This window comes from Triturus cristatus, chromosome 4_1, assembly GCF_964204655.1.
Source record: "Triturus cristatus chromosome 4_1, aTriCri1.1, whole genome shotgun sequence".
NCBI classification, from domain to species: domain Eukaryota; kingdom Metazoa; phylum Chordata; class Amphibia; order Caudata; family Salamandridae; genus Triturus; species Triturus cristatus.
In genome coordinates, this window is record NC_140585.1 from 97,869,439 (window position 1) to 97,889,183 (window position 19,745).

General features: G+C 44.9%; 1 protein-coding gene across 2 annotated transcripts in view; it reads left to right on the forward strand.

Moving 5' to 3' along the window:
* The window catches only part of LOC146839641 (uncharacterized), a 712,826-nt gene that overhangs the window by 310,971 nt on the left and 382,110 nt on the right, over positions 1 to 19,745 (forward strand). For both annotated transcript variants that reach the window (XM_085650377.1, XM_085650376.1), the window contains exon 5: positions 4,351 to 4,449. In XM_085650377.1, the coding sequence (XP_085506503.1) occupies positions 4,351 to 4,449 (99 nt within the window). The remainder of the gene's footprint in view (positions 1 to 4,350; positions 4,450 to 19,745) is intronic.

The following is a 19,745-nucleotide window of genomic DNA, read 5'->3' on the forward strand; positions in this document are numbered from 1 at the left end:
ACAGTCCAACGTGAACTGCCAAGCCAGGTCCTCCCTGGACTGGAAACAAGCATCCTAGGATCGGTTTTGGGGTTTCACCCCTCTTCAGCCGGGATAGCTTGATTCCAGTGGCATGGAGAGCACGGGAACCACGTCTGGTCATACCCGTCCCACTCGGGGTGACAAATGCAAAAACAACAGTTGATGGACAGAATGGAGAACAATGTCATATATTCATCCCAGTACAGAGATCTGGGCCTAAATCCATCGTTTTTTTCCTCACCATGCCATTCCAGTTTGAACCCAGCCATATGCAAATCAGTCTTGACCCTGTGCCTCATGGGAACAGTCCAGCCCGAACTGCCAAGCCAGGTCTACCCTGGACTGGAAACAAGCATCCTAGGACCGGTTTCGGGGTTTCACCACTCTTCAGCCAGGATAGCTTGATTCCAGTGGCATGAAGAGCACGGGAGCCACGTCTGGTCATATCCGTCCCACTCGGGGTGAAAAATGCAAAAACAACAGTTGATGGACAGAATGCAGAACAATGTCATACATTCACCCCAGTACAGAGATCTGGGCCTAAATCCAATGTTTATTTGCTCACCATGCCATTCCAGTTTGAACCCAGCCATCTGCAATTCAGTCTTGACCCTGTGCCTCATGGGAACAGTCCAACGCGAACTGCCAAGTGAGATCCTCCCTAGACTGGAAACAAGCATCCTAGGATTGGTTTCGGGGTTTCACCCCTCTTCAGCCGGGATAGCTTGATTCCAGTGGCATGGAGAGCACGGAAACCACGTCTGGTCATACCCGTGCCACTCGGGGTGACAAATGCAAAAACAACAGTTGATGGACAGAATGGAGAAGAATGTCATACATTCATCCCAGTACAGAGATCTGGGCCTAAATCCATCTTTTTTTCCTCACCATGCCATTCCAGTTTGAACCCAGCCATATGCAAATCAGTCTTGACCCTGTGCCTCATTGTGCCTCATGGGAACTGTCCAGCCCGAACTGCCAAGCCAGGTCTACCCTGGACTGGAAACAAGCATCCTAGGATTGGTTTCGGGGTTTCACCCCTCTTCAGCCAGGATAGCTTGATTCCAGTGGCATGGAGAGCACAGGAACCACATCTGGTCATACCCGTCCCACTCGGGATTACAAATACAAAAACAACAGTTGATGGACAGAATGCAGAACAATGTCATACAATCACCCCAGTACAGAGATCTGGGCCTAAATCCATCGTTTTTTCGCTCATCGTGCCATTCCTATTTGAACCCAGCCATATGCAAATCAGTCTTGACCCTGTGCCTCATGGGAACAGTCCAGCCCGAACTCCCAAGCCAGGTCTACCCTGGACTGGAAACAAGCATCCTAGGATCGGTTTCGGGGTTTCACCCCTCTTCAGCCAGGATAGCTTGATTCCAGTGGCATGGAGAGCACGGGAACCACGCCTGGTCATACCCGTCCCACTCGGGGTGACAAATGCAAAAACAACAGTTGATGGACAGAATGCAGAACAATGTCATACATTCACCCCAGTACAGAGATCTGGGCCTAAATCCATCGTTTTTTTGCTCACCATGCCATTCCAATTTGAACCCAGCCATATGCAAATCAGTCTTGACCCTGTGCCTCATGCGAACAGTCAGCCCGAACTGTCAAGCCAGGTCCTCCCTGGACTGGAAACAAGCATCCTAGGACCGGTTTCGAGGTTTCACACCTCTTCAGCCAAGATAGCTTGATTCCAGTGGCATGGAGAGCACGGGAACCACGCCTGATCATACCCGTCCCACTCGGGGTGACAAATGCAAAAACAACAGTTGATGGACAGAATGCAGAACAATGTCATACATTCACCCCAGTACAGAGATCTGGACCTAAATCCATCGTTTTTTTGCTCACCATACCATTCCAATTTGAACCCAGCCATATGCAAATCAGTCTTGACCCTGTGCCTCATGCGAACAGTCCAGCCCGAACTGCCAAGCCAGGTCCTCCCTGGACTGGAAACAAGCATCCTAGGACCGGTTTCGGGGTTTCACCCCTCTTCAGCCTGGATAGCTTGATTCCAGTGGCATGGAGAGCACCGGAACCACATCTGGTCATACTCGTACCACTCGGGGTGACAAATGCAAAAACAACAGTTGATGGACAGAATGCAGAACAATGTCATACATTCACCCCAGTACAGAGATCTGGGCCTAAATCCATCGATTTTTTGCTCACCATGCCATTCCAGTTTGAGCATGGTGAGCAAAAGAATTATGGATTTAACCCAGGTCTCTTGACTGGGGATGAATGTTTTGATTTGTTCTGCATTCCGTCCATCAATTGTGCGTCTTTTGCTTTCTCGCACTAAGTGCGCCAGGTATGCCCAGACGTGGGTCCTGGGCTCACTGTGCCACTGGAATCAAGCTATCCTGGCTGAAGAGGGGTGAAACCCCGTAACCGGTCCTAGGATGCTTGTTTCTGGTCCAGAGAGGACCTGGCTTGGCAGTTCGGGCTGGACTGTTCCCATGAGGCACAGGGTCAAGACTGATTTGCATATGGGCAGGTCTAAACTGGGGTGGCATGGTGAGCAACAGAATGATGGATTTAACCCAGATCTCTTGACTGGGGGTGAATATTTTGATTTGTTCTGCATTCCGGCCATCAAGAGTGTGTCTTTTGCTTTCTTGCCCTACGTGCTCCAGGTATGCCCAAATGTGGGTCCTGGGCTCACTGTGCCACTGGAATCAAGCTATCCTGGCTGAAGAGGAGTGAAACCCCAAAACCAGTCCACAATGCTTGTTTCCGGTCCAGGTAGGACCTTGCTTGGCAGTTCGGGCTGGACTGTTCCCATGAGGCACAGGTTCAAGACTGATTTGCATATGGCCAGGTCTAAACTGGGGTGGCATGGTGAGCAAAAGAATAATGGATTTATCCCAGATCTCTTGACTGGGGGTGAATGTTTTGATTTGTTTTGCATTCCGTTCATCAATTGTGTGTCTTTTGCTTTCTTGCCCTAAGTGCACCAGGTATGCCGAGACGTGGGTCCTTGGCTCACTGTGCCACTGGAATCAAGCTATCCTGGCTGAAGAGAGATGAAACGCCGAACCCGGTCCTAGGATTCTTGTTTCCGGTCCAGGAAGGACCTGGCTTTGCAGTTCGGGCTGGACTGTTCCCATGAGGCACAGGGTCAAGACTGATTCACATATGGCCAGGTCTAAACTGGAGTGGCATGGTGAGCAAAGGATTGATGGATTTAACCCAGATCTCTTGACTGGGGGTGAATGTTTTGATTTGTTCTGCATTCCGTCCATCAATTGCGTGTCTTTTGCCAGGCTTAAATGAAGTGCAGGTCTTTTTTTGGCGGAATTTCCAGACCCCATGTGCATCCTGGCAAAAATATTTTAAAATGTTTTTTTTTCCCCTCAGGGTTCCTGTGTGACCCCCTGAGCAGGCCTATGTGGTCTGGGTGTTACTACCCTGCCCCCTTTTCTTGTTCTTTCACTGTTTTCCTTGTGACTCAGTTCAACCTATACACACATATAACCTACTGCCAGTTGCCTGTAGAAAGTATCTAGAACCTAATTTCAATGGAGAAGGTGTTTTTATTTTGCTGATAACTTTGGCACCATTCAAATAATCTTGATGATATTTTCAAAACTAGTTTGCCTTCCTCTGATGAGCCTAGCCGATTAAATGAATATGATATGAACTCAGAAAAGGAGGGAAGGTGAATAAAAGAATTTATGGCAAGAAAACATGTAGCATCAATTCCTGCCTTTCCCTTTGGATATGGTTTTGTATGTTACTGAGGAAACCAAAAGACAGCTCACACCTTTGATGACATGTTGTAGTGAAGAAACCAGGCCCATTGAATGTATTCCATCATTGGGGTCTAAGAGTTCTCTTCAGAAAGATAATCAGTCGTAAACATAAGCTCACAATTGAATTTACTTTCTTTATCCTCCCATGATCTACAAAGCGATTCCCGGCAGGCATAAATGCATTTAATATTGGAGAGTTTTCTGCTACAATTGCAGATACATTCACAGCAATAAATCACTCTCATGGGTGGGAACTGGGTGTTCTAAGATGTGGTTTGCAATGGAAGTTTGTATGTTTCTGGGCATTCCCCTATTTCCCTCTGACCCATTACCACCCTGGAAATGGTCAGAGATTTACTATAGCCATGGTTGGCGTCACTCTCTTTCCTTCTTGGGAGGGGGAACAATCAATGCCAATGTGGGGGGGATGGAGAGTAGGGCTGAGTAAGTCTCAGGGGACTCATTTAAACAGGCCTATAGTCCTTAGTGAAATGCCTTTAGTTTATTTTACATGGATGGTGATGCATTTTGACTTTGTTCTCTTCTCCAGTGACATCTTGCAATACAAGAAACTGCATTCACGGTGGTTGTTCTTTGAATGACGCCTGCACTTGTGTCTACGGATACCATGGACCGTCCTGTGATGAAGGTGAGAAGGAATGTGTGAGTGAGACAGATTCACAGTGAATGGAAGCAGAATCTGGATGAGGCTGTGCACAAAAACCGATCTGTGCAAAACACATAGAAAGAGGAAAACGCCTCTTAAGATTGTTTTTGTGCAGGAAGGTGCCTGTGCAAAAACAATCCTGCTTGCTACAGCATCACTCTAGCAACATGTTGCAAGGCTCCCTACATTGAAGTTAGGCTGCCGAAATTGCGCCAGCTCAGGTATAAAGGACAGAAATGCATCGTATTGCATAAATACAGTGCGTTTCTGTACATTAATTTTGACATGGAGCAGCACAGCTGCCCTACGTCAAATTCCCATAAATGTTATTGGCTCTGGGTTCGTCGGGTTCTTGGTGAACCTACAAGTCCTATATATCCCCACAACCAGAAAGGTCCAGCAAAGGTAATGGTATATTGCTTTCAAAGAGCTGTCATAATTAGAAGAAGTTACAGATGAAAACGTTGACACAAAAGGCTGTTTTATTCAACTATTATTTTCAATTTTTCCTATATTTAACTGTTAATTTCTATGAAGAAACCTGGAAGGATCTACACAAATGACCCCTTGCTGAATTCAGAATGTTGTCTACTTTTATAAAATGTATAGCTTTCCAGGATCCATTATTGCTTTCATACCCATTTCCACCATTAGCTGGAAGGAAGTTAAAAGCACAAAAAGTAGCAAAAATAGCAGGGGCGGCTGGTGGATTTTGAAACTGGTGGGGCGGAAAATTTGTAACTCTGTCCAACGCGCGTGCGAGCGAGCGAGCCCGAACTGGAAAAGGAGGGTGCGGGGGGGGTTTCCCCCCCGCAAGAAAATTTTGCAAAAAATGTATTCAAATGGTGGGTTTTACACCACATATTTACTGTAAATGTTTGCAAAAACGGGATCCAAATATAGCATTTTAAAGCACAAGTGTGAAGAAAACATTACAAACATATAAAAAATGCGCCCAATCCTCTTACTGTTCTGCTTGCAAAACGACCCCCAAGCCAAGCACACACAGCCAATGGGAAGAGGCCCTCTAAGTGTTTTCTACCTGTAACACATCTCTTCCTCTTTACTGTATTGGTTGGTCATATGTCCACTACACAGTTCCCAGGCATGCAGCTGGTATGACCTTTGGCCTTGCTTTTAATCTGTCACAAATCACTTCATCCTCTACCTCCCTCCCTTCTGTTGATTTATCCCCCCGCACTGCTTTACCGTCCAATTTTGGTTGTTCCAAAAAACACATTAGGTCAATTGTCAAAGCAAATTATCCTATAAATAATGACAATAAGTTGCAAAACCTCTCTAAAGCAAGCTTGCTCACGCCGCCTTTCAATTCAAAAATAATAGTAGCACCCCCTGAATTTTGAACTGTGTTTCTCCAGTAGTGTGGGTTAAGCAGTTGGTTAGTGGTCAGGGTGAACCCAAAAAGGAATTCTGCAGGCTGTGTTGACGTAATCTACTCATCTTATGGTTGGCAGTGGCAGTCATGGCAAATGTCTGTATTGCCCAATGGTGTGTGCTACCGCTGGGTGCGACAGTGAACCTTCAGTCTGGACTAGGCCATTAACTCAAGTGGCTTTGCATCCATGCTGGGACTCTTGCACCCAGGCAGGCAATTACAGTCAACATACATGTGTTAATAGTGTTACATACATTCAGGTGATTTATTTGGCTGCAGGTGTCAGGTATACAATCAGTAAAGTGTCTCATAAAGTGCTGGGGAAGACTAAGAATTCAAATCACTGGAAAAAATCCTCAAAAAAATGAGTCCCAAACAGTTAAGTCAATGGAAAAGACCTCCAGGACAGGGGTCTTAATTATACACTGCCTCCTTCCATGCTATAATTTGAAATCACTCAACTTCAGTGGTTCAACACTTTAAATGGCAAGTGGCAATTAAAGCCTTTTAGGACATTAGTCACATTTCCTTGCACCTAAAAAAAGGAATCAAGCCATTGCTCTTCGGAAATGTTGGCATGTATGCCACAGTGCACACACCAGATGCCCTCCGTTGTTTGGGTTCGTTCATCATTGTACGGCCATACTCGCTTCACTTCTGTTCCCAGTCACTTTCACTTTCACTGACAGATTTCAGCGCCAAGAAGCCCCCTGGCAGATGAGTGAGCTACAAATCAAATTTGGCAAAACGTAGAGCATTTATTGCTGGCTCAGAGCACAAAACACAGAGATAGTGAACATCCCCCCCCAAGGCACCAATTTTTCACAATAACTAAGATGAAGTTTTGGAAGCCACGAGAGATATGTTTATGTTTCCCATCTTTGAATATGGCCTTGCGCAAAGCGCCAAGTCAGCAGTGGCTATAAAAAAATGTGGAAAGACATTGTTGAAAACCCAGTAGTAGAAAGGCCTTCAGAGAAAAGCTGAGCCAGCCGAGAAAGTTTCAGTTGGGGGGTGAGCGGATTCGAGCACCCTGGCCTCGGCCATCTTTACGCTCATGTTTAAAAGGCCGAGTAAGCAGTGTGACAGGGAGCTGCGGGAAAACACCCCTTGGGACGTGGGCATTGAGCAATTGAAATTGTGTGTGCCAGGTGGGCACTGGCGCGACTGTGTGCACTTGTGCACGCGCATGGGTGAATTGTGGGCAGGTGTTTCTATTCCGAGCACACCTGGCTCTGAGCATACCCTGCCAACTTATGGCGAACAAAGCAAAACCAAAGGAAATGATGAACGGAGTTGACCGGGGGTGAGTGCTTGCAATGTTCAACACTCCGTCCATCATTTCCTTTGGTTTTACATAGTGTGAGCAGCCTTAAGACATGGGGAGACACTGTGAGCAGCTTTGAGGCACATAGTGTAAGCAGCCTTAAGACATGGGCAGACACTGTGAGCAGCTTTGAGGCACATAGTGTGAGCAGCTAAGACATGAGCAGACAGTGTGAGCAGCTTTAAAACACATGAGCAGAAAGTGTGAGCTGCTTTAAGGCACATGAAACGTGTGAAGCCTTAATGTGCATGGCAGACAGTGTGAACAGCCTTGAAGCACAAAGTGTGAGCAGCCTTAAGACACATGGGCAGACACTGTGAGCAGCTTTAAGACACATGAACAGTGTGAGCAGTTTTGAGGCACATAAGTTGAGCAGCCTTAAGACACATGGACTGAGAGTCCAAGGAGCTGTGGGTAGACAGTTTGTGGAGGGAAGGGCACATGGACAGACAGTGTAAGGAGCTCTAGATAGGCAGAGTGTAGAGGGAACAGCACATGAACAGACAGTGTAAGGAGCTATAGATAGACAGAGGGAAGAGGGAGGGGCACATAGACCGTGTAAGGAGCTATAGATAGATGGAGTGAAGAGGGAAGGGCACATAGACAGACAGTGTAAGGAGCTAAGGATAGAGAGAGAAAAGAAAAGGGAAGGGCACATGGACAGACAGAGTGAGGAGCTAAGGATAGACGGAGAGAAGAGGGAAGGGCACAAGGACTGACAGTGTAAGGAGCTAAGGATAGACAGAGAGAAGAGGGAAGGGCACATGGACAGACAGTGTAAGGAGCTACAGGTACCTTGATATTCAGTGTGAGGAGCTGAGGGCACTTATCTTAAGTAGCTTATCTGGAGAGACTCTGCACTGCCTGAGGAGCTCACGGCACACAGTCAGACAGTGCAAGGAGTTTGGTGCATGGACAAGCAGCGTGAGGATCTTGGGGTACTTAGAGGGGTAGTATGGGGAGCTTGGGGCATCGGGGGAATGGTGATGTCCTTGGGGAATATAGTAGAAGCGTGAGGAAGTTGAGGCACATGGGCAGACAGTGCGAGGAGTTTGGTGCATGGACAGGCAGTGTGAGGAGCTTGTGGCACATAGACTGTGTGAGGAGCTTGGGACACCCGGGCAGTGTGTAGAGCTTTGGGCACACAGGCGGCGTGAGGAGCTTGGGGCACATAGTGTGAGGAGCTAGGGGCACCCGGGCAGTGTGAGGAGCTTGGGGCACACAGGCATCGTGAGGAGATTGGAGCACACAGGCATCGTGAGGAGATTGGGGTACAGAGACGGGTAGGGTGAGCTATGAGGAGCTTGGGGGTCTGGGCAGAAGGGTGATGACGCATGTCCTCTCCCTGTCGCTCGATCTTTTAAACACTCTTAAGTCCACGCTTCTATGTGAAAAGTGTGCCCGCTGCACTGCGTGCCTTTGGGCATAGTATAAATGTGCCAAAGAGAAATACATCTAAACGTAAGCTTGTAGTAGAGAGCGCGCTGCGAAGCTTCAATCTATGGGCCCCTCTCTTCGCACCTGCTGCAGCGCCTGGAAGCATTACAGGCACTATCGTTCACTATTGAAGACAAGTGTGCAGGTGAGAAGGGCCTCGCCTCTCCTGGGCCCTAATCCCGGCCTCGCTCCCACAGCTCTTAGGGGCCCGTGCCTTTGAGGCCCTACTGGAGGTCTGGTTTACACTGGAATCCCCCAATGAAAACAGGGTGTTCCTTAAAACCACTGTCTGGCTTCACCGAAGCCTGGGAATCCTGGCCCTCTCGTGCACACAAAAAGTGCTGATGGATGTCTGTCTGTCAGTGCCTCGAGCCTTTGTCTGACAAAGTGCCCGTCTTTCTGATGCCAGCCGCTCGCAGCTTTGCCTTTCCCCGTCACAAATGCGGAGCTTCGGGTTCTGACACACAGAAGTGATTCACAACCGATTTTGCGTACTTATGTTGTCTCCATGGGTTCACTTTTTTAATTCGTGCATAGAAATAGCCACTCCTCCGTCAAAGAATGAGGATTTGCAGTTCCAAAGTTAGGGCCAGACATACTAAAGGATTTTACCATTGTAAACCCTGCATTTGCTAAGTCATTTGGTTTGCGTTCGCAAAATTGCTTTTTGTAATGTAGGAAACCCATTTTATGAGTCGGAAAATATTTTCCAACTCGTAAAACAGGTTTTGCGACCCAGAGGGAACTGCAGTTTGGAAGGGGCGTAAAATAGGTGTTTCTTCCAAATTGTGCATCGGTGTGCACTCTACCAATGCTTTACGACTACAGTTGTGGTCGCAAATCATTGTACAGTTACCAGTTACTCAAAGGAGGTGGTGACAGATTCGTAAAAAGGAAGTGCCCCCTTGGTGGCAATGTCTGCCCTCCCTGGTGTCTTTCCAGCTGTAAAACGTTTGTTTTTTAAAGCAGCACAGTCCAATGCCCACTTGGCTCATAGCTAGAAATGTCTCTGCAGTGCCAACCTGGTAACACATGCACATTTAACGTGTTTCCATGGTGATGCTGGGAATGGTCCGTCTGCAGATTAATGGGTGAAGTGGGATCTCCAAGTAGAAATGTATTTTAGTCATTGAGAAATATAAAAACATGATACTGGTCGCTGCTGTGATGCCTACTTTTAAAGGCAGAAATGTAATTTCTGCTTTCATAGCGAGTAATCGGTGACGTATTAGGCAACGCAAATGGCGTTCGGTACTCACATCGGCAATTTTACATTACACATGGTTTGGAGCATACGAAAAAAAAGAAACTAAAATATCCGAGGTGCGGGCGTGGATATATTTATACCTTTACGCACAAAGATTTTCATTTGAAACACTTACATTACCAAAAGCCTTTCTTTTGCTCAGCTCACTCGTCACTCCTCCTTGGTCTCCCCTACTCACCCCCACCCCACCAAAAAGAAAAATTACCCAACCGTCACTTTAAATCTTTAATCTACATGCTGTTAACACCTCCTCGAACACTTCTACATACTTACATACAAACACTACTTTAACAACTCTTTCAAGTAAGCAGACCGGCGCCACCACGCCGACTTGGCCCAGAGCCCGTACTTCCGCCTCACGCTTTAGCTTTACCCGCCTGTGAGAGTGAGACGTGTTGGGGTGACAGGAGGCACATCCTGTGCGGGGCTCACACTGCTCACTTCTCTTTAGTGGAGAAGTTACAGCATGAGGTCCTGCCAGGTGAGCGTTGTAGGGGAAGGGAATCCTTTAAAGCGGGTCATTTTCTCTTTGGATTTCCCTTCTCTTTTTGAAACTCAGGAGCAGCAACATTGTTGTGGTGTCACCAGGGCTTTAAGTCGAAGCTTTATCAATATTCTATACAAGCCATAGTAGCTGCTTATTTAACCTATGCAACTAACAACCATTGACAAAGCCAATAGGGCTGACTTGTATTTATGATGTTACTTGTTGTATCATACATTTGGATGCAATGAAGGAGACAGCAAAATACAAGTCAGGGGCACACTATGCTATGCTGCACAGATTTTTAGTTTAGTGTTTTAAGCCACGTCCCTTTGAGAGACTCCCCCCCCCCCCCCGAGTTTTTTCATCCCACTTAAAGCCCTGGCAGACAGGGTTCAGCCATTAGTGATCTAAAAATATATTAAAATGCTTTATTAGAGATGTTTTCCCAACCTTGGCTTCATTCTTTTAATAGAGCAAACCAATACAGTTCTGACACCTTATTTTTCAAAGGCACTAGAGAGTCGCTGTGTATTGATTTACGGCTTGTGGTGCGCTGGTACATCAGGCCAGTGTCTTAATGAGTGGATGAAATGATTGTACAACCTGGGTATCGCTTATTTAAGTATTGGTGGACTGGCTCCGCTTTTCATCCTAAGGAGACATGAACCTTTTCATTCAATCGGTGCTGATGACAAGCCATTGACAATGTCGCCCAGGTTCACTGTGCGAGCAGCGCGCTGAGCAGACACACTGATCTCTGCTCAAGCCTCAAGTGATGTGAGTGAGTCTGAGTGTGTGAGGTATGTGCATGGCATAATATGGAACAATTGCTCAGCGAGTTAATGTGCCTGTGGATGAGCGCTGTGCACAACCTGTGAGCCATAGCGATTTTAAAGAGACTAAATCCGATGTTATTCTTCAAACGTTGATAAAATAGGTGTCCCTGGGCAAGAATACACATATTTTTGCATAGAACACTAGTTACTACAAAGATAGAATTGATGTAGCTGGTGAATGTTCGTTACATGTCATCACCTTCGACCTATATCGGTTCTTTATCAAGCAACGCACTGCATGCCGGTAATTGTAGGCACAAATCTATAAAGGGCACTCATTGCAGGTGGTGTACGACTACGAACGCGAGAATTAAACGCGCGTGCATGCCATGAAACCTCTCGGCAGCTCTGAGGTCCCGTTGAAATTAATATTTCTAACTGCAGTGGCAGAATGTTGGGGGAAAAGCGTCTGTTGTGAATTACTTTATAATTTAGGTGTTCGTGGGCATCTCAACAGGAGACAGAGTCAACTGGCGGTGTGCTCTGTTTCCCGGTCACTACAGCACTCGAGCAATCGGCTTAGGAGGGCTTGCACTCTATTTGTAAATACCTAAATCAAAAACTACGTGTTAAAAAAACCTTGCAGAAGCATCCAGAACAACACGCTAGTAAATAAAAATGCTTCAAAAAGCTGGCCTCTGCTGAGCATAAAGGGCTCTTTTAAAGTATAATTAATTCTCGAGTAAACACGCTTTACAATGATAGCTGATTGAATCAGTTTAAATTGAAAAAAAACGTAAAGTTGTCCACGCTGTAAAACCTGGACACATTTTCCTTTCGGTGATTTATGCAGCTTGCCATGCCATGCCATGGAGTCCTCTGTAAGGTATTACAATGCCGATGGTGAAACGCAGAAGACTTTGTTTTTTCGGAACTGCTGTCTGTGCCAAGCTCGGCATTAGGCTGCCTGCATGCATGGGCACTGTGTGCACTGCAGGATTGATTTTCAGATTAATGGAAGCCGTAGATGCTCTGTCTGCTTGCTATTAACACTGTTAATAGCAAGCAGACAGAGCACTGTTAATAGCAAGCAGACAGAGCACTGTTAATAGCAAGCAGACAGAGCACTGTTAATAGCAAGCAGACAGAGCACAGAGCACTGTTAATAGCAAGCAGACAGAGCACTGTTAATAGCAAGCAGACAGAGCACTGTTAATAGCAAGCAGACAGAGCACTGTTAATAGCAAGCAGACAGAGCACAGAGCACTGTTAATAGCAAGCAGACAGAGCACTGTTAATAGCAAGCAGACAGAGCACAGAGCACTGTTAATAGCAAGCAGACAGAGCACTGTTAATAGCAAGCAGACAGAGCACAGAGCACTGTTAATAGCAAGCAGACAGAGCACTGTTAATAGCAAGCAGACAGAGCACTGTTAATAGCAAGCAGACAGAGCACAGAGCACTGTTAATAGCAAGCAGACAGAGCACTGTTAATAGCAAGCAGACAGAGCACTGTTAATAGCAAGCAGACAGAGCACTGTTAATAGCAAGCAGACCGAGCATCTACGGCTTCCATTAATCTGAAAATCAATCCTGCAGTGCAACGTCTGAACATCGCCAAGGGGACCGAGGGAGAAATTCTGATTTATTTACCGTAATACCGTTGTGTTCAACCCTGCAGTGCACTAGTCTTGCACTGCCCTGCCGAGCCATGGGCCGAAGGACACGGTCACGGACGGACCTGTGGGCCCTTCCATCGGCGCAGCCAGCCATCCTTGGCAAGGGCTGCAGTAGCACACGACGCCGGACACGGCCTACGTAACCGTTGGGCAGCCTCAGCCTGCCAGCCTCCATCTCAGGACAGGGGAGGCCGAATTCAATGACGGTCCGGTCGGAGCATTATTATGGCGCGCGCGTTTATTAAGGGGGGGAGCCTTGTACTCCGTCCATGCTGCTCTTGGGTAATAAGGCTATGCCCTGCGCTGCGCATGTTTAATATGTGTATTGTATTACATGTCCCAATCTTAATTTTAGCGCTCCAAAATTCCGGAAAGTCAAGATGCAGCGCGTTGCAAAACCATAAATCACGAAGAGTCAAGAGTGTCATGCGGAAACTGGCACTGCCTCAGGCCAAAATCGTGCATTTCAGATACCGTAACCCAGCCGTCCGTTGTTTTGGGTTCGTTCGTGTAGGGCCATACTCGCTTCGCTTCTGTTGTCTGTTCAACTTCTCACTCAGTCACTTTCACTTTCACTCTGACTATATCCATTAACGCTCATCAGTTGTTATCCGCCTAGAGGATCGCCCTCGGAACTCACAGTGTCCCATGGGATTGCATCCGACTCCACTGACCGAGCTGCGATGCGATCCTCTTTGCCTTGAACAGACCGAACACTTACGCTTGGACCTCACTTCGCTCTACCTCGCTGCTCGTCTCTATAATGCATGACAATTTCCGCGTGGGTGACGCGTGTACTGTTAACTGCTGACAGCCTCCGTTCACACTCATAATAACCGTGTGCGCGATATGCCCCCTTCAAATTAGGTTTGAATTTCCTGTTCCGATTTTAATTTACAGACTTGCCAAGATAGAAGCTGTCGCCGGCGAACCTCACTGAGACAGACAGACTTGAGACGTCTTTAACTTTACTTAAAGTCAAGCAGACTCCACTGTTCACTTATCCCCTGTTTCACATGATGTGGATGATGACAATCATGAATGAAATTACAGGCTGCCTCGATCGATGCTGCCTGGATGTTCTTGTTCTCGAGTCGAGTCAATCAAGACTCGGAGCTCCTCGTGGACTGCAGCAGTGCAAAGCGTGGCAATGAGAGCATGCAAGCAGAAGCCCAAACTGGAAAAATCTGGAATTGTTGGTCTTTCGATTTCGAATCGACTCCTCCCCCAGACCCCAGCAAACCAATCACTTGAACAACAACAACTGTTGCTGGGTCTGGTGGAGGAGACAAAGGCCACTGCCACACCTCCACAAACTCTAAGCCTGCCGGAATGCTCCACCCTCGGCCATTGGAATTAATGGAGGGCCTCCAGCTCCGCCCTGGGCCAAGGGAATAACGCCCAAAATCGACATGCTATTCTGCTAGTTAGCAATAGGCTGCACCCACCAGTGTGTCGTCACTGCCCTGCTTTCTGGCTCTAGGGCGAAGAAATCTTCGCCCAGCCAAAAGCATGTGCAGAGACACTGCAGAGCAGAGCAAAGGGAGGCCATACCCCCACACCCCCCTAAAGAAAACCCCAATTTTGTACATGTTTGTTCACTGAGCACTAGCAGCCAGCACAATTTATTCCTAGCTGCTCATTTTTTTTCATCAGGCATTTTTTTGGTCCCCAGGGTGGGAGGGCGACGCCCATCTCGCCCCTATGCACCAGCCTCCCCTGAAAAATAGGCTATGTCACAGAAAAATGCCAAAACTGTGTAAAAAATGTTGGTTTTCTGACAAAAGTCTGCTTCTTCCTGAAAGCTGGGAGGATGGTGATTTCAGCACCACAACCCCTTTTTTGATACCATTTGCAGGGAAAAAAACAGACCCTTTCATCAGGAGCCCTTTTTTTCTCATGTTTAAAAATAAATAATTATTTCGCTGTATTTTGGCTAATTTATGGGTCCCCTCCAGGGGAATCCACAATCCCTGGGTACCTTTAGAATCCCCATGTTGCTGGAAAAAAAGGACCCAAATTTGAAATGGATACCTTATGTGGTCAAAATGTTACAGGGGCCTAAGTGCGAACTACCTCAAATAGTCAAAAAAAGGCTTAGCACAGGGGGGGAGGGAAGGCCTAGCAGCGAAGGGGTTAAAGGTTTGGGGAGCTATATTTGACCATATGAATGATGAAAACAATGATTTTTAAATCTCTTATCCTCTCTCTTTTCCTTTAAATATTCTGCTGTGACGCCTTGCTTGCTAATGATAGTCTTCACTATTCTGACTGTTTTACTTAGTTGCTGAGGGCTTTTAGTTTTTAATATGTAATATGAAATTTGAATATTATGTATGTAAGCTAAATGAACTTCTTGTATTCTGATATATGGCATATCTTTATTGTGATATTAACTGCTGCTCCACTTTGACATCATGGCTTAGTAAAAAAAAAAAAAAGAAGAAGAAACATCAGTAATAAGTGTCCCCACTGCAACGTGAATTACCATTTTAATATTGGCCTTAAATACAATTTTTGCAGCAATCATCAGCGTAACAGTTTTGAAAATAGACGTATTTTATTCTAAGCACATCCCTTTACATTTTGTAAATTTACCTAATTGCACCAAACGTAAGCGTTTCATTTACTAGGTTGAGCTATACATTGAGGAGCTACTCACAGGTAGAGATACTAATTGGAGAACCATGGTACAGTCAAAGGGATTATAATCTATCATTGGCAAACCGTTAACCTGTGATCCATATTTCCATATTTATATTCTAGAATGTTACTACTCTATAGGATATGTAGGCAATATTATCTTTCCTGTATAAAAGAGGATTTTGTAGCACTTAAAGGCGATCCGGAACAGAGAACTAACAAACCCCACTGCACACCACTTTCAAGAGTTTCCTAAAAGCAGAGTGGATTTACTGGTATTTTACCACTGGCAGGGTAGCACACTTACAAGGAGGGAAATGGGATAAAACTCTGTAACAATAAGAATCCTGATATATACATCGGAGCTTAAGATGAAACATCCAGCAGGCCTTAACATTGATGAAGAAATATTAACCTATCGCGGCTAAATCTCGGCTAAATCTCTAGTGATACATTTCTGACATTTATTTGCCTTTAAGTGTTATTTCCACAAAGTAGTTCGAACATGCACGTCAAACTTTATATACAGGTATATTTTATGTGCATCTATAGTATTCACATGTTAGCCCACAGGGGCACAACTTTTGCCTTGCAGCTCTTGCCTTCAATTAATTATGTGGTCACACATTTAACTTGCTGATTAAATTTGCCTACTTGGGCTATATGAGACTTGACTCTTCTACTACGAGATCTCAATCAATACATTCGTACATACTACCACTTTTTTCATTACGAAACTGATGATGATTTGGTACTGCATCTATGTAAGAAAATGCCTCTTTTTGCATGATAACCCCCCAATATGTAGCCTAATGCTGCTGGTTTTTAGGCGCTGCTAACCATGCCTCAGTGTATGTGTGCTGACCCCTAAAGATATGTACAATTGGTTGATCCCTGATTGGTATATTTAACTTTCCTAGTATATGGTAACCTTTGTATCCAGGGCCTGTACGTTAAATGTCACTAGCGGGCTGCAGCACTTATTGTGCCACCACTAAAGTGACAAGTGAAAATATAGCTCTGGGCCTGTCACTCTAGCTTAGCTGGGCAGTTTTAAAACTGCCATTTTGGTCTGTAAAAACCATCCTTTTTACAGGCATAAACCTTCCTTTTACATACTAACAAGTCACCATTAAAAAAGGCTTTACCATCCCCAAGGACGGGTACATAATATTTAAAAGTAGGACATATGTATTTAATGATTGTACATGTCCTTACAGTGGAAATGGCCAAAATTCCATTTTGCACTGTAGCAAGGCTCGCTGTGCCATAGGAAACTCTGGGTTAATTTATTACACTTAATAAATCTAACTTCAGATTGGCACTAGCTGGAAAAATACTTAAAACACTAAGTTAAACAAAATCCAACTTCTTAATGCCAAATTGGAATTTTGTCTAACTATAAAACAAATAGGCACTTTAGAAAATCACTATTTTTGTGCCCAAAAGCCTCTCATAGCCTTTTTAGAGGTTATCATTAACTGCTACCTGGCAGGCTGATGACATCCTACAAGGAGGTGTGAATGGGTCTCAGGATAAGGAACAAAAGGACCTTGGATGACCTAAGGGCGGTATCCACTAACTGCACTAGCTACAGAGAGGCATCAATTGTCTAACAACTAGGCTTCCCAATCCTTTGTCCAGGTAGTCAGAGTGGCACACATCCCAGTGGGGCAAGTGAGAGACCTGTTTCAGGAAATATTTACAGGGGAAGATTCTTATTTCCTTAGACACGCCTCAGAGGTGTGCCAAGAGCTCTGACCATGGTAGTTTGGTTGATCAGGACACTGTGGGATCGTTTGGGAACAAACCCCCAGGAAATTATTGCATAGTGGATACGTTTGCCCCTGGGACATTTTTCTCTATTCAACAGGTAGTTTACCCCCACCCACAAGTTAGTGCCAGGGATGATAGTGGCACACCATGGTTTGTCTTTAGAGCACGTATGGCCCAGTGCCGGACAGAAGAACTGCACCTGCTGTTTACCCCACGGAGAGAGACTGCATTGGCTGGACCTACTCCCAATTGTACTCATGACAGAAGAGTGGGCTTCAAAGGCTAGTTGCGATCGCCTCCTGTTAAGCTCCAGGAATACAAAAGCTGCAAAAAGCCTAGATTTCGGCTGAGCCCAGCTTACCAGTTCCAACTGGATTTGGCCTGGACCCTGCTGTTGGCCTCTGGTAGATTGAGTCCTAACCCCCAAGTGGTGCCCAACATGTCCTGGACCCTAGGCTGGTGTTAGAGAGTTCTATTTTCCTCTTCAAAACTAAAAGACTGGAATCTTGGTAATGCCTTCTGAATGTTTCTCCAAAAGAATCAGAGGTTACCACCAGACCACCCCCTAACAGCAGCCGCCGATGTCGAACCACCAGTCAAACTCAGCTCGCTGGTTTGCCCCGCTGAAAGGATATCAACTTCCAGAAATGTTTTCAAGTCTGAATATAGAGAATTTGACCAAGACCAAAACAAGCAGCATCCGGAAATCGACAACGCCTCTTTGGGCCCAAACTTCTTCTCACTTTTGACGTTTAGAGCCTTAAACTTCCTGTCAAAGCCAAGCCTTCCACCCAGGACTCGTGCTTCAGTTGGCCGCTTTCCATCAACCCCACTTCAGTTCCAGTCTCCAATACAGACCTCTGATGGCCTTGTCAACGAGGACTTTTGTTTAAGAAAAACTCATTAGGTATAGTAATATATATCTTAATGATTATTATTAAATATATGTCTGTAAATTATGGATTATCCATGTTGGATTATGGCTCTCTGTTTGTATATGTTCCCGATTTAAGGCTTTTTTTTTTCTGTATACTATGAATCTTGTTTAAGTATTTTGACCTCACTGAATTGCGCAAAATTAAATAAAAATTAAAAAAAAAAAAAAACTCATTAAATCAGATCGTAAACTTTCCACCAGGATTAACCTGGTCATTGTATCCAACCAGCGCGCCATCAAGGTTGTCTGTAACTTTTGAATTTGACCCGGTCTAGCACAACCAGGTACCCGATGGCACTAGAATTATTTCCAATTTCTAAAAATCATATCTCTGGATCCCAACATTCAATTTGTTACATTTTTGTGTCTATTTACTCATTAAAATGTATTTCAATTTTTATAAATTGGAGTGCAATTTTTATTGTTCGGTGTTTTCTACTTTTTAAATTATTTGATACTAATACTTGCCTTACACATTACTCCTAAGTTGAGCCTATTTCCTCTGTACTACATCTACCAAGGCATGATCCCAAGTTTAGAATATTGAACCCTATATGGACTTAGTAAGTAATAGGACCATTATTACTTGAAGACTACTACTATCCACTTTCTACATTCTCACAACTTGCATTATGTTTTTTATGTTAATTGGGTTCCGGTGTCATTGTGCACTTTTACTATATGATACAGAGTAGCCTACTTTACACAGTAGCGCTCTTGTCTTTTTTCAGCCATGATATTTACATATGTAAAAGTGAATATTAATATCAATGTATTTAGGTATGTGGGTAGTGTCAAATTTCATATTTATTTGGAAACAGCATGGTCAGTTCCTTTGTATTCAACAGAAGACTAAAAAGTATATCTTCCATGCTTATGTATTGACAGGTTTTATTTTCAAATAGAAGGTGGGCCATGCACTTTGAAAAAATACTGATGCAATAGCTTTTGTGAGCTCTCGTTTCTGCCTTTGGACTGCTCATGAACAGAAACCCAATATTTTACCATACCCAAATATTTCAGATCACCCCAACATTACCTCATATGCCGCCACTCCAGCACCCTTGATCTAGATATGAACATGCTACTATTCGTACTGCTGGGGACACCCAAATAATATCAATACATTAGTAGTAAATCAGGTCATTCAATAACTGAGTTCTAGACCATTGGTCATTTTAAAAATGTCTTACAGAATTAAGAAAAGGCTGTACAGAATAATTAGTTACCATGAAGCTAATGCAATACAAAAATGCATAGAACTATCCCAGTGATACAGCATAATCAGTAAAGCATTATTAAGGCCTAAGAACAGATAGGGAATTTATTAAACTGGGGCGCCATTAAGGTAACTAGCAGCACCCTTAGGTACATGGACGGAGTTTCAGTAAGGAACAGGAAATCTCTGTAGTCAGTTAAACTGACAGAGCATCTGCAGAATCTCAGAGAAGTCTCTCAAAATGGGAGGAAATCAGAAAGCCTCTGGCTCACCCTCAAAGCCCATGATTTTATATACAATTTCTCATAGTTAGGCAGAAATACCAACTTACAAT